A 16175-nucleotide genomic window follows, 5' to 3' on the forward strand; every position below is an offset into this window, starting at 1 on the left:
TTCACTTTTTCCTCAATTGTGTTTTTAATTTTGATATATGTAATATTAAACGCTAGTCTTACCTTGTGTGAAGGCCTTGATGCTGTCATTGCCCAGGGCGGTGTTCATGATGAAGCCGTGCTGTGGGGCCTCGGCCACGGAGTACTTGAGGACTTTGTGAGGACTGTCTCGATCCTCAGACTTCAGGGCCTTGCTGGTGATCAGGAAGCCAAGGTGGCCACTATGCAGAACCCTTAGGGACGGGGCAGCCTTGTTGACCACGATCTGGGGGACCCCATTGTCAATAGTGCTGATGTGAATGGTCATCATCTGAGGCTTACGTGTCTCGTAGACGGTATCAGGGAATACGTAGAAGTCGCTGTGTGTGCCGTCGGTGACGGTGAACGAGAAGCTGTCCTCGTTGGACTCGGTGCCATCGTGCTTGTAGGTGATGAGGTTCTCGTTCAGGTCCTGCTTGGTGAAGGTGTTGATTGGCTGGGTGCCGTTGAACAGCAACTGGCCATGAACCGGCACCTGGGTGACCACAAAGCGCAGCAGGTTGTCTGGGGTGTCACGGTCCTCCACGGTCAACTCGAATGGGGTGATGAGCTTGTTTTCGCCCTCTCCCAACAGCAGCTTGTGGACGCTCAGGACAGGTTTCTTGTTGTCCACGTCCGTGATGGACACTCTGAAGGTGCGGAAGACCGGGTTGTAGCCGTCCGTCACCTCGAACTCAAAGCTATCCATCTTCATCTCATCGTCTGAGGTGTGGATGTAGTAGATCTTGTTGCCGGCCAGCTGCAGCTGGGTGAAGGTGGAGATGGGCACACCTGGGAGGTCAGTGCATTCAAGATGGCCTCTGCTAGGGGCACGTGTGATGCTAAAGCTGAGGAACTCATCCGGGCTGTTGATGTCGGTGGTGCTGAGCAGGTCAGTGGTGAGAGTCACTTTGCCCCCTTCTTTTAGGGTCACGCCTTTGTTGATGACATCGGGGAAAACCATGTCGATGCTTCCGATGTTGATGTAGAAGTATCGGTCGATAAGGGGGTTAATGCCGTCGGTAACGTCGAACTTAAGCAGGTCACGGACACCCTCCTGGCCCGTATGCACATACTGGATCAGGTTTTTGTCGACTTCGTCTTGGGTGAAGTTCATGTCGAGGGTGATGTTGCCCACAACGTGTCCGAACTTGGTGATACGCTGGAGATAGCCTTGGCTTGGGCCGTAGCGCACAACGTAGATGAGCTCTTTGTCTTCCGAGTCCAGATCAGTAGCCTTCATGACTCTGTTGTTGATTATTTTGGTTTCTCCAATCTCAACCTCCAGTCCGTCATTGATGGCCATTCTCGGTGTCTCATCATCGACAGGAATCACCATGATGAGAATCTTCTTCTCCACTGTGTGTTTCCCGTCAGTGAGCCTTACTTCGAAGCTGTCTTCTTTGGTCTCTGAGTCGTCGTGTTCGTAGATGATGTTGGAGGCCTCATTGATCTGTTCCAATGAGAACCTGACAACAGGGACTGTTCCCGTTGTAAGCTGCTGAACTATCTTGCCATTCTTGGGGTTCTTTATGATCTCAAACTCCAGTTGGTCTCCTGGAATATCTGCATCGGCCGCATTCAGGATGGGTGTGTCGATGACCAGACTCATGCCCTCCATCACGACAAACTCACGGATGAAGATCTCTGGTTTCTCATCATTGGCAGGGATGATGACGATGGGGAAAAAGTGGCGATCAGAGAAGTTGATGCCGTCGGAGCAACGGAAGGTGAACCTGTCTTCCACAGGCTCCACACCTTTGTGGATGCTCTGGACATAGTAGATATGACCGAGGAAGACATCTTTGAAGCTGAAGGCGGTGATGGCGGTGCCTGCTCTGGACTTCTCAGAACCTGGAGCTGGGGAGATATTCTCCATGTACCCGGATGTTGATTGGACAATAACAGTGCACAGGATGTCATTGTTGTCTGTGTCCATATCCTCAGTCATAACGTGATCCAGAGTAATGACGTTCTTCTCCCCTTCTATCACCACAAACTGCTCCCCGACGCTGACGATGGGTGGGATGCTGTCGACGGGCAGGATGGTGACGAGCACCCGGACTCCTTGGACCTTGTTGCCCCCGACGACCCATTCATCGGACATGTCGGAGATGGTGAGGTTGAAGGAGTCATGCTCTTTGAAGGAGCCGATCTCACCACTAGTGTGGGCATACATCACCACGCCGTTGATGATGTCCTGTTGGGTGAACCTCTCGGCGCGGGCACCGCTCACCAGGATCTCACCGAGCCTGGGGGGCTCCTCAACGATGAAGGTCAGCATGAGGTCGTCAGTGTCTTCGTCATGGCCCTGGATGACGTTGCTGGTGATTTCAGTTGCCCCGTTCTCCAGGACATCGATGGATGCCCCTAGAAGGCCAGCAGGGAGCATGATGGTGGGGGTCTTGTCATCAACTGGGTTAATGGAGATCTTGATGATGATAGGTACCTCATGGAAGCCGTCGCTGACGTCACACTTGATAACGTCACTGAGGCTTTCCTCCCCGCCATGGATGTAGGCAATATGGCCATTTTCGATGTCATCCAGGACAAATGTCTCACTGTTCGACATATCGATCCCTAAATACTGCAACTGCCCATAGCGAGGAATCTGGGTTACAGTGAATAGAATATTTTCATATTCTGTGTCCTGGTCGGTGGCATCGAGCTCCTTCTTAGTGATGATGTACGTGCTTCTCTCCTGGCAAGTGAAACCAGTGTTGGTGATAAAGGGAGGCTTGTTGTCAACGGGCTGTAAGAAAATAGTGAATAGTCCATCTACTGTATTCCCAGCAGTATCCTCCACAACGAATGTGAACTGAAGGACTTTTGGAGTGATGCCCAGTTCCTGGTCTGGAGGCTTGTAGGCCACTTTGTGGTGGTTGACCTGCGCCTGTGTGAACTCACTGATCACAGAGTCGGGACTGTCAGTCAGAACAATGTCACCCAGGGGGGCCGGGTTGTTCTCGTCTGTGTCAGTGGGGGGCTTTATGACGGTGTATTTCAGATCCCTGTCATCCGAGTCCAAGTCTGTGTAACGCAAAAACGTCTTCTTGAAGTGAGTCAGCTCATACTCTTGCACTGTCATGTGAAGCGTGGTCCCTGGGTAGAGCTCTGGTGGGAGGTCATCCACCGGGTGGATTTTAATGGTGAAGGTATGCTCACCGGACTGGTTTGGTGGGTTATTGTCGTCTTGGACGCGGAACACAAACTGATCCATCACAGTGGTGGTGCTGTGAGGCCCAATGTGGCGGTAGAAGAGCTTCCCATCTAGAATGTCCTGCTGGAAACATTCGGTCACCACCTGTTCAAACATCTCATCTGTCTCACTGAACTTCCAGAGAGAGGGGTTAGAGGGAGGCTCCACTTGTCTGAGGATAAGCTCCCCTACAGTGGAGTACGGGGCCTCAAGGATGAATTTAATGGTAGAATCCTCTGAGTCTATGTCTGTGGCGCTCAGAATGAAGGGGGAAATCTGCATGATTTCATTCTTGAAAAGCACCAGGCCGGTGTTTGCATTGATAATAGGGGGTTCATCGTCAGTGGGGGCTATAGTGATAGGGAACAAAAACTCGACCTCATTGCTGCCATCAGTCATTCTAAAAATGATGTTGTCGCTGTAGGTGTCGCTGCCGTCGTGCTGGTAAACCACGATGCCGGCATCTAAATCGGCAGGTGTGAAGAATTTCCTGCGCGTGCCGAGCACCGTCAGCTCGCCGTGCTTCAAGCCGTCCACCACTGTGATTTTCACATTGTCCAGGTTATCTTCATCACTGATCTCTAAGTTGTGAGAGCTGGAGAGAGTTCTGGACTGGCCCTCAAACAAAAGCTGCCCTGTGTTCTTGGTTGCTACAGGAGCAAGAGTATTCATAGGCTTCACCACAATCATAAAGGCAAACGTATCAGAGACGGCGCCCTCTGTATCTACAATTTCAAACTCGAGCTGGAAAATCCTCTCTACTTCTGAATCCTCGGATGGAGGCTTATAGGCTATCTTCAAATCCTTAATGTCTCTCTGGTAGAACGAGGTGATGGGGAGGTTCTGATCATCTGTACTGATGATGTAGCCTTGCTGATGGCCCAGGGGGGAAGTAATGTTAAAAATTAAGTCGTCTGGATCAGATTCAACATCCTCGGCAGCCAACATATCACTGGTGATAGCTGTCATCACAAACTGATCAATCTCCATCATCATCATAGCAACAAAACTAGGCTTAGGAGGGGTGTTCTCTGTACCCTCTCTGATTCTAACCATGATCTGGAAATGCTCCTGCATAATGGTGTTTCCCTCATTATCCTGCAGCTCTACCAACATGGGGATATAGTCTCTGTTAGGAGAGTTGGTGGTGGATGTGTGCTTGTAGCGAATGCCTTGCTTAAGAAACTCATCACAGTCCATCATCTGGCCATTAGTGGAGTTATTTAAAAGGGTGCCATACCTGGGGAGACCGCCGGCGCCGACCAGCGTGGCGACCTTGCACTGAGTGACACCATCCTCAAAGGAAAAGTCCAGGCCCTTTTTGTCGATGAGGTTGCTGTTGCCGTTGAGCTTGTCCACAGCCAGGGGCATGTTCCTGGTGAGGACCTCCAGCTGCTGGAAGACCACCTCCACCTCCAGCATGAAGGGGATGACAACCGTGTCCGTCTGGGAGTCGTAGCGTAGCTGCAGCTTCACCCTGTCTTTACTGGGGCTCCGGGAGCCAAAATGAGTGTATTTCACCTCATCACCGCCAAACGCACAGGGGAACTTCTTAGGACTAAGCATTCCGGGTTTTTGGGCCAGTGGGTCATTCTCCAGGACCGTGATGGAGCAGCGGTCTCCGGGCTGCACCTCAGTCACCAGGTCATTAACAGGGTCCAGGTACACAGACTTCCCGAAGGGAACACGGAGGCCATTGTTGGCCACTATGATGCTGTCAGCATTATGTCCTTGTCGTTGTCGGTAAAGGAAACCCGAATCGAATTGGTGGGGCTCCGCGTCCACAGAAGAAAAGCAAAAGACAAGAGTGAAAAGCACAAAGAGGCATCTCAACAAACGTGCCTGCCCTTTACAAAGTCCTGTCCTTTGCAGACAACCAGCCATGTCCACTGCCAGTTGCCTTGCAACTTTGTATAACTCAGCAGAAATAAATGTCCTTCAAATCAAATCTCTCCAGAGAAGAAAAAAGAGGAGAAAAAGTCAACCCCACTCTGGCAGTTGAAAAGTTGAAGCTTGGGTCTCTTGTTCTCTCTCTCTGCTCCCTCTTTCTCTCTCTCTGTCCACACACACACTCACACAGGAAAGTGTAGTTGATCTTATGGTGCAGGTAACACTGAAGCAGTAGACAGTGACAGCGCCCCCAGACTCCTCCCTCTGACAACACGGAGAGAATGCCTCCTGCCCCCAACAGCTAATTTAAGAAAGCACATTGGACAGCCCCTCCAGTACCCTTGCCTAACCCCCCACCCCCTCCCCCTTGCCTATCCCCTCCCTCCCCGCTCTCTTCCCACTGCCTATCCCCTCCCTCCCCTCTCTCTTACCCCCCTGCCTATCCCCTCCCAGCCTTCCCTCCTCCTCTATACCCCCCCAGCCTTCCCTGTCTCAGACCCCCATCCTCCTCTGCCCCACAACAAACTACCTAAACAACTCCCCCTCTCCAAAAGAAACCTAAATCATCAGTTGAAGACCTCCAAAAATGCTGTGTCCAGGTTTTCAAGACAACACATGCAGAATTGGCTTTAATGTGGGTCGGGACCCAAAGTGGGCCCTGGGCATGTATGTGAGAGAAGGGTTATGAAAATAATCACACACTATTTCTTCTTAATTTGGGTTGATGGAGGACGATTTTGGTCACGGGAGCAACATCAATTTCTCATTTGGGTCTCGAGCTGAAAAAGTTTAAGAACCCCTGGTCTAAACACATTGTTAATAGACCTCCTTACATAAAGGCACAGTTTGATTAATGCGTATTTATTTTGAATGGGTCTTAGATTAAGGAGGATGTGATGATTTTGTGGAGTTTTACCTTAAATATTTCAGATTCAAACACCAGTGCTGATTTAGAGGTTGGCTTTCATTGTGCATTAAGCATGATCAAACACTGAACAGGAGCATTTCAAGTGCAAGGCAATGACACGATGGAACACTGATGCTAGTGCCCTCTATTGGGTAACCTGGTGCAGGTTACATGAACTACGGTTATTGAACTACATTCCAACCAAAATAGAAAAACAAAAAAAATCCCCTTTAGTCAGTTAACATGATCAGTTCAATATGAAATGCAAAAAACAAAGTAACAAGAGTTTTAAAATATCACATACATAAGGTTTTCCTCAGGGTATTTTCATGGTCAGATATTATGAGGTATAAGTAGGCAGGTAACCTGCCCCATTAGTTTCGGAGACACTTTGAAGTCAACTCGGTGCTCTGATAGGCTATATCATCAGCGATCACCATGGTAATTTCACATTGTGCTTCATGTGAACAGTGGGGTCTTTCAGAAGGGCCAGGTCCAATGCTAATGAACCATGACATCTCTCTTATCATACGGTGGCCTGACAGACAGGCTACCAGAGAATACCCACAACCAAGGTCAGTAACGTAATGTCCTCTTCCCCCCCCCTCCACTCTATTCCTGTGTTCAGGGGCCCTGGTGTATCACCATACCACAACCCCTCACACCTTGGGGTTAACAAGCTTCTATTCTATTTTTCGCTGCATGGGATGATATTTGATAAGGTTTAGAATATCATCATACAAAGCATTCATGTTTAATGCAGCAGAAAACACTCGACACATATGCACAAGGAAAACCTTTAAGTGTTGTTCCCAAGACATCCTATACACTGCATTTGGAAAGACTTTCCACATTAAATTGTTTTATCCCTCATCAATCTACACACAACACCCCATAATGACAAAGCAAAAACAGGTTTTTAGATTTTTTTATATATTTTTTGCAAATGTATATATAGAAAACCCCAGAAATATCGCATTTACATAAGTATTCAGACCCTTTATTCAGTACTTTGTTGAAGCACCTTTGGCAGCGATTACAGCCTTGAGTCTTCTTGGGTATGACGCTACAAATCAAATCACTCAAATAAAATGTTATTAGTCACATGCGCCGAATACAACAATGAAATGCTTACTTATGAGCAAGTAATTAAAGAGCAGCAGTAAAATAACAATAGTGTGAATATATACAGGGGGGTACCGATACAGAGTCAATGTGCGGGGGCACCGGTTAGTTGAGGTAATATGTACATGTGGGTAGAGTTAATAAAGTGACTATGCATAGATGATAAAAGAGAGTAGCAGCGGTGTAAAAGAGGGGAGTTTCTCCATTCTACTCTGCAGATCCTCTCAAGCTCTGTCAAGTTGGATGGGGAGCGTCGCTGCACAGCTATTTTCAGGTCTCCCCAGAGATGTTCGATTGGGTTCAAGTTCGAGCTCTGGCTGGGCCATTCAAGGACATTCAGAGACTTGTCCCAAAGCCACTCCTGCGTTGTCTTGGCTGTGTGCTTAGGGTCGTGTTCCTGTTGGAAGGTGAACCTTCACCCCAGTCTGAGTTTTTGAGCGCTCTGGAGCAGTTTCTTTTTTATCAAGGACCTCTCTGTACTTTGCTCCGTTCATCTTTCCCTCAATCCGGACTAGTCTCCCAGTAGCTCCCACTGATAAACATCCCTACAGCATGATGCTGCCATCACCATGCGTCACCGTAGGGATGGTGCCAGGTTTCCTCCAGACTTGACAGTTGGCATTCAGGCCAAAGAGTTCAATCTTGGTTTCATCAGACCAGAGAATCATTTTTTAGGTGCCTTTTGGCAAACTCTAAGGGGGCTGTCATGTGCCTTTTACTGAGGAGTGGCTTCAGTCTGGCCACTCTATCATAAAGGCCTGATTGTTAGAGTGCTGCAGAGATGGTTGTCCTTCTGGAAGGTTTTCCCATCTCCACAGAGGAACTCTGGAGCGACCATCGGGTTCTTGGTCACCTGCCTGACCAAGGCCTTCTCCCCCGATTGCTCAGTTTGGCCCGGTGGCCAGCTCTAGGAAGAGTCTTGGTGGTTCCAAACTTCTTCCGTATAAGAATGATGACCACTGTGTTCTTGGGGACCTTCAATGCTGCAGACATGTTTTGGTACCCTTCCCCAGATCTGTGCCTCGACATAATCCTGTCTCGGAGCTCTACAGACACTTCCTTCGACCTCATGGCTTGGTTTTTGCTCTGACATGCACTGTCAACTGTGGTACCTTATATAAACAGGTGTGTGCCTTTCCAAATCATGTCCAATCAATTTACCCCAGGTGGACTCCAATCAAGTTTTAGAAACATCAATGGAAACAGGATGCACCTGAGCTCAATTTCGAGTCTCATAGCAAAGGGTCTGAATTGTTTTATTTTTTAATACATTTGCTAAAATGTCCAAATACCTGTTTTCGCTTAGTCATTCTGGGGTATTGTGTTAAGATTGATGAGGAAAAACATTTATTTCATCCATTTTAGAATAAGTTTGTAATGTAACAAAATATTGAATAAAGGAAGGAGTCTGAATACTTTCTGAATGCCCTGAATGTAGTCCTCCATATGACGTCTGTGTAATACAAAATTAACTAATGGAGAGGATTTTATTGGTAACATGAGCCATGTTTTAACATTATCATTCATCCCTGGGAAATAGACATGGACAACAGTAGAGATTGGAGGATCAGTTTACAAAATGGATGTTCAGCCTCTTAGTCCACTCAAACAGTACACATTGACCTAACTCAACATCAACACTCGCTTGAACAAAATACATTTTCAACTGCAACTGTCAACAGCAAAACAAAATGGCACCAGGTATACAGGCCTACAGGGAAAATATTGAACGCCTCAATAAGTTAAACAATGGGACATGTGTGACCTGGTCATGTGGCGGTTTATGATCTGTTCACGGGGTTGGTGCCCTTTAGGGTCAGGTCTCTGGGACACCCCGGCACCAAACTCCTCTCTGTCACAGACTGAAAACCACCCAGCACCTGACATCAGCTGGCCTAGCAGGACAGGTGGGGTGACAGTGACACTGGGACACTGGCCTCATCCACTAACAAACCCCTTCCCTTAATGACACAAGACTAGAAACAGCTTATGTTACAATCAGACAGATACAGTAAGCAAAAAGCCATTTCAATCAATCAGTCAATCAATCTATAAATTACAATAACCAGTCCTAGACCCCAAAGTCCAAGCAGAAGCAGAACCAAAGTGTCCAGGAAAAACTCCCAAGTATGAAGAAACCTAGAGAGGAAGCAGGCTTTCCATATGTGTATGAGTAAATATCATATTCATGATTCTTGTCATAATAGTTTATAGCTAGGCTATATTACTGATGATTGGAAGTGACCTGCAGAATTCGATAGACCATGTCTCTACTGTAGTTAAAAAGGCACTGGATGACCTTTCCTATAAATTATTAGTAGAAAGTCCAAATATATCCTTTGCGGTGGGCTGTCACTGGCATCAGATTTAAAGCCATGCAATGATGGAAAGCCCCTCCGAGGCCCGTCTTCCCTGGATATGGAGAGATGGAGAGGAGTTTATCTCATCTCATGACGCGACACATGATCTAGGCATCTACGCCAGCAGCCAGGTCTTCAGCATTCTCACGTCAATGTCTTTTTATGATTATTATATTTTTCACCTAAACTACGATTGGACGACAGTAAGCATGAGGGTTCCCTGGGTTCTCAGTGATGGTGGGTCACGATGACACAGCATGACACAGAGAGACGTGTTGCGGTCAGATTGGGGATCCAGGGAGAATGTGAGAATGCACCCTCGGTATGGCGCGGCGCAAGGTCACGTTAAGATAAATATACTTAGTGACCTTTTATAGAGTAACGTGTATGATAGCTATTAAGCTATAATCATGATGACGTTGGTCCACAGTTTCAATTTGAAAAAGCGCAAGTCTTCTATACTTCTTTCTCTTTTATCATGATTACCAAGTATAGTCAAGGAGAATAAGGAATTATTATTGCAGAAACCCAAACTTACTGTTCTAGAAATGTAAGTGTAGCAATAATTTCTCATTCATTCAATCTACCACAGCTGGTACAAATGAAATACAGTTTCAAGTGATTAATATGGCTGTTCTGTCACTGAATCACTTTCTGGCTCAATCTATAAATCTCTTTAATGCGGATAGGAAGCACTGGACATAAATCTTTTGTACATTTTTTAAAATGTATTTTTTTACCTTTATTTAACTAGGCAAATCAGTTGAGAACAAATTCTTATTTACAATGACGGCTTACCCTGGTCGAACTCTCCCCTAACCCAGAAGACGCTGGGCCAACTGTTTTCTGCCCTATGGGACTCCCGATCATGGCCGATTGTGATACAGCCCGGGATCAAACCCGGGTCTGTAGTGACCCCTGTAAGCACTGCGATACAGTGCCTTAAAACTCTGCACCACGTGGTCCCCCCGGGATGAGATTTTTATAAGTGGGCCCATTGAACAATGCATGGGTGGGTGACCTCTGGGTGAGCTGCTGAACTTATACCTTAAAAAACGCTGATAAAAATAAAGGCTGTACTGTTTCTGGAGATGCTGACGCGTTTCGGACAACACTGCATGGCACTTAGCAACCTCCTCCCGTGACAAACGCCCCTTAACGTGTGCCAAATACCCAGCATGGCATGCATTCTACATCTAGGTCCTTTCATTACATCTCCTAAATAAGTCCTGCGTTACCCCCGCTCGTCTGGACAGTTATAGGAATGGAACGGTGGGTGTGTCCGAATGGTGTAACTATAGAAACAAACAAACCAAGCTTTTTATATAACTGCATAACCCCAATGGTTATTTACTTTATTTCTACGGTTTAAGAAACTATTTCTGTTTCGCTCCAAGCAGGATAGGGTTTCCACTCTAGTTGTCATCCAACCCAGGCAGTACTGTAGTTCATTATGGACCATTAGATTGTTCCAGGGGTTAAATGCTAAGTAGAAAATGCTAGCAGTGACTGCTAAAAGAGTTGCGCTGAGTGTATGTGCTGTCTGTGGATGCTGCTAATAAGGGTCATTACCCTAGGATTAGCCTAGCATTAGCACAAGCCTAGCATTAGCCTAGTGTTAGCATTAGCCATAGCTGTTGAGTCACAGTACAGTAACAGTATATAACACATGGCATAGTGCTGACTGACTCATTAGCTTGACTGTACTGTATCAATGGCCTAGTTGTGTGAGGTTTACCTTCTCTGTTCCCTTGGGGCCATGCTCTTAATGATGGCCGTTGGTAAACAGAGAGGTTGGGCAGGGGCCAGGGCATTCCACTCCTGCTGCTGCCAGGTCTCACCTCACCATCCTGGGGACAGGCACACGATGACAGACCCTTAATGACCCATGATGGATGGAGAACAAAGCCGAAGTGTATTCTCAAAATCCCTCTCTTTCCTCCCGAGAAGAGATTGGGAATTCCTACTGTCTATGTCATGCTTGACTTTTGCAGCAGTTGTTCGCTCCACTAAGGTGAAGTCAAACTGAGGTCCAGGCAGAAGCTTACATGACTCATGCTTTCCGGTAATGTATATTTTCCCCATCTTACAAATTTTCCCAATACAACCATCGAGAGTTTAGGACTATAAGGTTCATTTTTGTCAAAATTGAATTATTGACATTAGCCTTGTTCTGTTCAATGTTCTCTACCTATATAGTACTCTAAATACCACAATTCATGTTGTTAAGTTCCAAAGAATACAAGATACACATCACTGACACCATTCAAGGCAATGAGGGTTCGGAACTTTAAAGCCAATTATCTCAGAATCCTCTTTTTGCAGATGTAAACTTAAAGTGGATTTTTTACTTTAAACTTGGACAAAACAGAGATGCTAGTTCTAGGTCCCAGGAAACAAAGAGATCTTCTGTTGGATCTGACAATTCATCTTGACAGTTGTACAGTCGTCTCAAATAAAACTGTGAAGGACCTCGGCATTACTATTGAACCCTGATCTCTGTTTTGACAAACATATCAAGAATATTTCAAGGACAGCTTTTTTTTAATCTTCGTAACATTGCAAAAATCTGAAACTTTCTGTCCAAAGATTATGCAGAAACATGTATCCATGCTTTTATCACTTCTAGATTAGACTACGGCAATGCTCTACTTTCCAGCTACCCGGATAAAGCACTAAATAAACTTCAGTTAGTGCTGAACACGGCTGCTAGAATCTTGACTAGAACCAAATAATTTGAACATATTACTCCACTGCTAGCCTCTCTACTCTGGCTTCCTGTTAAGGCTAGGGCTGATTTCAAGGTTTTACTGCTAACCTACAAAGCATTACATGGGCCTGCTCCTACCTATTTTTCCGATTTGGTCCTGCCGTACATACCTACATGTATGCTATGGTCACAAGACGCAGGCCTCCTTACTGTCCCTTGAATTTCTAAGAAAACAGCTGGAGGCAGGGCTTTATAGAGCTCCATTTGGTCTGCCTATCCATGGTCTGCCTATCCATGTGAAAGATGCAGACTCGGTCTCGACCTTTAAGTCTTTATTGAAGACTCATCTCTTCAGTAGGTCCTATGATTGAGTGTAGTCTGGCTCAGGAGTGTGAAGGTGAACGGAAAGGCACTGGAGCGACGAACTGCTACTGCTGTCTCTGCCTGGCCGGTTCCCCTCTCTCCACTGGGATTCTCTGCCTCTAACCCTATTACGGGGGCTGAGTCACTGGCTTACTGGTGCTCTTCCATGCCGTCTCTAGGAGGTGTGGGTCACTTGAGTGAGTTGGGTCACTGACGTGATCTTCCTGTCCGGGTTGGCGCCCCCTCGGGTTTGTGTCTTCGTGGGCTATACTCGGCCTTGTCTCAGGGTAGTAAGTTGGTGGTTGAAGATATCCCTCTATTGGTATGGGGGCTGTGCTTTGGCAACGTGGGTGGGGTTATATCCTGCCTGGTTGGCCCTGTCCGGGGGTATCGTCGGACGGGGCCACAGTGTCTCCCGACCCCTCCTGTGTCAGGCTCCAGTATTTATGCTGCAATACTTTGTGTCGACGGGCTAGGGTCAGTCTGTTATATCTAGAGTATTTCTCCTGTCTTATACGGTGTCCTATGTGAATTTAAGTATGCTCTCTCTATTTCTCTCTCTCTTTTTCTATCTTTCTCTTTCTCCTTCTCTCTTTCTCTCTGAGGACCTAAGCCCAAGGACCATGCCTCAATAGTACCTGGCCTGATGACTCCTTGCTGTCCCCAGTCCACCTGGTCGTGCTGCTGCTCCAGTTTCAACTGTTCTGCTTGCGGCTATGGAACCCTGACCTGTTCACCAGATGTGCTACTTTGTCCCGGAGACCTGCTGTTTTGGACTCTCTGTCTACCGAACCTGCTGTCTCTAACTCTGAATGATCGGCTATGAAAAGCTAACTGACATTTACTCCTGAGGTGCTGACCTGTTGCACCCTCTACAACCACTGCGATTATTATTATCTGACTCTGCTGGTCATCTATGAACATTTGAACATCTTGGCTATGTACTGTTATAATTTCCAACCAGCATAGCCAGAAAAGGACTGGCCACCCCTTAGAGCCTGGTTCCTCTCTAGGTTTCTTCCTAGGTTCCAACCTTTCTAGGAACTTTTTCCTAGCCACCGTGCTTCTACATCTGCATTGCTTGCTGTTCAGGGTTTTAGGCTGGGTTTCTGTACAGCACTTTGTGACATCGGCTGATGTAAAAAGGGCTTTATAAATACATTTGATTGATTGATAATCCCAAGCGCTCACATAATTTTGTCTTTATCTTCCATGAATTTGATTTACAGAAGTCCCTAACAGATGACTAGTCATGCATATTCATTGTCAAACATCTATCATGTACACTGAGTATACCAAACATTAGGAACACCTCCCTAATATTGAGTTGGGACCCCCCTTTGCTCTCAGAACAGCCTCAATTCGTCAGGGCATGGACTCTACAAGGTGTCGAAAGCGTTCCACAGGGATGCTGGCCCATGTTTACTCCAATGTATCCCACATTTGTGTCAAGTTGGCTGGATGTCCTTTGGGTGGTGGACCATTCTTAATACACATGGGAAACTGTTGAGTGTGAAAAACCCAGCAGCGTTGCAGTTCTTGACACAAACCGGTTTGCCTGCCAGCTACTACCATACTCCGTTCAAAGGCAGTTACATTTTTGGTCTTGCTCATTCAACCTCTGAATGGCACACATACACAATCCATGTCTCAAGGCTCAAAAATCCTTCTTTAACCTGTCTCCTCCCCTTCATCTGGATTTAACAAGTGACATCAATAAAGGATCATAGCTTTCACCTGGTCATGGAAAGAGCAGGTGTTCTTAATGTTTTGTATACTCAGTGTATGAATACTCACCTGTGTTCCCAGGGCAGCAAGTAACCATAAATCTGAATGACCCAAGTATGACTTTCTCCACTTTCTAATCCAATTAATGCATTGACAAAGTTATTATTAGGTAAAATTGACATTAAGAGTAACCTGGCAAAAGAATATAAAGAAAAATAATTTAATTATATAATCTACATTCTTGTGGGAAAAAAGGTGCTATCTGGACACTGAAAGGGTTCCCCCGGCTATCCCCATAGGATAACCCTTTGAAGAACCCTTTTTGGTTCCAGGTAGAACCCTTTTAGGTTCCATGTAGACCCTTTCCACAGAGGGTTCTACATGACACCCAAAAGGTTTCTACCTGGATCCAAAAAGGGTTCTCCTATGGGGACAGCCGAATAACCCTTTTGGAACCCTTTTTTCTAAGAGTGTAGGCTACCATATAAGGACATGAACATTTGTTTTACTTTAGCGTTATATATGTCTGTAAATTCCTAACCATGTCCATGACACCACTTACTTCTGTGTACCGCTGTGTACTGTAGCACCACCACCTCGTCATGTAGGTTGTCTGGTCATATCTGTCACACTGTGTTCACACTGTATTTAAAAACATTCTATGCATTCTCAACAAGTCCGTAAAGTTTATAGCTCTTGAACATCTCATAACCTCTACATCATGGTGTTGATGAATGGCTAGTTACAGCTGCACGGGACATCCCTGTAGGCCAATGTCAGTAGTGAAGGCGGAGTAACGTTACTGTTATTTTACTAGGCTGCACAGTGCTAACCTTTGCGCCATCAAAGCTGCTGTGCTAACAGACGGCAAATTATAGTGTCAATGCATTCTGGCTGTTCGTGACAGAGGCTGCCTTTACACAGGCAGCCCAATTCTGATTTTTGGTTCACTGCTTGATCTTTTGACCAATCAGATTAGTTCTGAAAAAGATCTGATGTGAAAAGATCTGATGTGATTTGTCAATGACCAATTAGTGGAAAATGATCAGGATTTGTCTGCCTGTGTAAACGCAGCCCTAATCACCCACAGTTTGGTACTCAAGTGAGCAAGCTTTGTCAGGACTGTTAATAAGTGTGAAGCAGATGCTGAGGTGGAGGATCGGACAGTGAGGAGACAGACAGACAGACAGGATTACAATATTAACAGGTGCAGGACAAATTGGCCAATATACGTTGTACAGAAAATAACAAACAGGACGTTGACAAAGACTTGAAAAAAATCAAAGATATTCTCAGTAAAAACTATTCAGGCAACAACTATTTGCCGATAACAAAACTCAGGTATGGCGCTACTCTAGCCAACCTGTTACCTGCCCAGCCTGCACTCTCCCAGGAATACCTCTACTCTAGCCAACCTGCTACCTGCCCAGCCTGCACTCTCCCAGGTGTAACTCTACTCTAGCCAACCTTCTACCTGCCCAGCCTGCACTCTCCCAGGTATAACTCTACTCTAGCCAACATGCTACCTGCCCAGCCTGCACTCTCCCAGGTATAACTCTAGCCAGCCAACCTGCTACCTGCCCAGCCTGCTCTCTCCCAGTCAAAGGCAAATTGAGCACCTAAGTACTCTTTCCAGGAACTCCGTTCGACTAGGAGTGTTCCAACATGATAGCCCACAATACCTTTCTATCACAAATGCATAATTTCACATGGACTTCCCAACATATCATAAACAACAGTTTTACATAATTTCACATGAACACATTGGGGGTTCTACTAAGCTAACAAATGGAATTGTTTTAAGTTGGTCATACCAAGGATCATTTAGATATTTGATTTAGAACTGTAGGTCCCTTGGAGCTATGAAAAACAAACA

The 16175-nt window shown here is 46.1% G+C and overlaps 1 protein-coding gene across 1 annotated transcript in view; it reads right to left on the minus strand.

Moving 5' to 3' along the window:
- Positions 1 to 5272, minus strand: part of LOC129845342 (FRAS1-related extracellular matrix protein 2-like) — a 59576-nt gene extending 54304 nt beyond the window's left edge. Inside the window, exon 1 of the mRNA XM_055913231.1 lies at positions 63 to 5272. Coding sequence (XP_055769206.1) covers positions 63 to 5100 — 5038 coding nt within the window. The 5' untranslated portion in view covers positions 5101 to 5272. The remainder of the gene's footprint in view (positions 1 to 62) is intronic.
- Positions 5273 to 16175: the final 10903 nt, after the last annotated feature.

This window comes from Salvelinus fontinalis, unplaced genomic scaffold (genome assembly GCF_029448725.1).
Source record: "Salvelinus fontinalis isolate EN_2023a unplaced genomic scaffold, ASM2944872v1 scaffold_0282, whole genome shotgun sequence".
Classification (NCBI taxonomy): Eukaryota; Metazoa; Chordata; class Actinopteri; order Salmoniformes; family Salmonidae; genus Salvelinus; species Salvelinus fontinalis.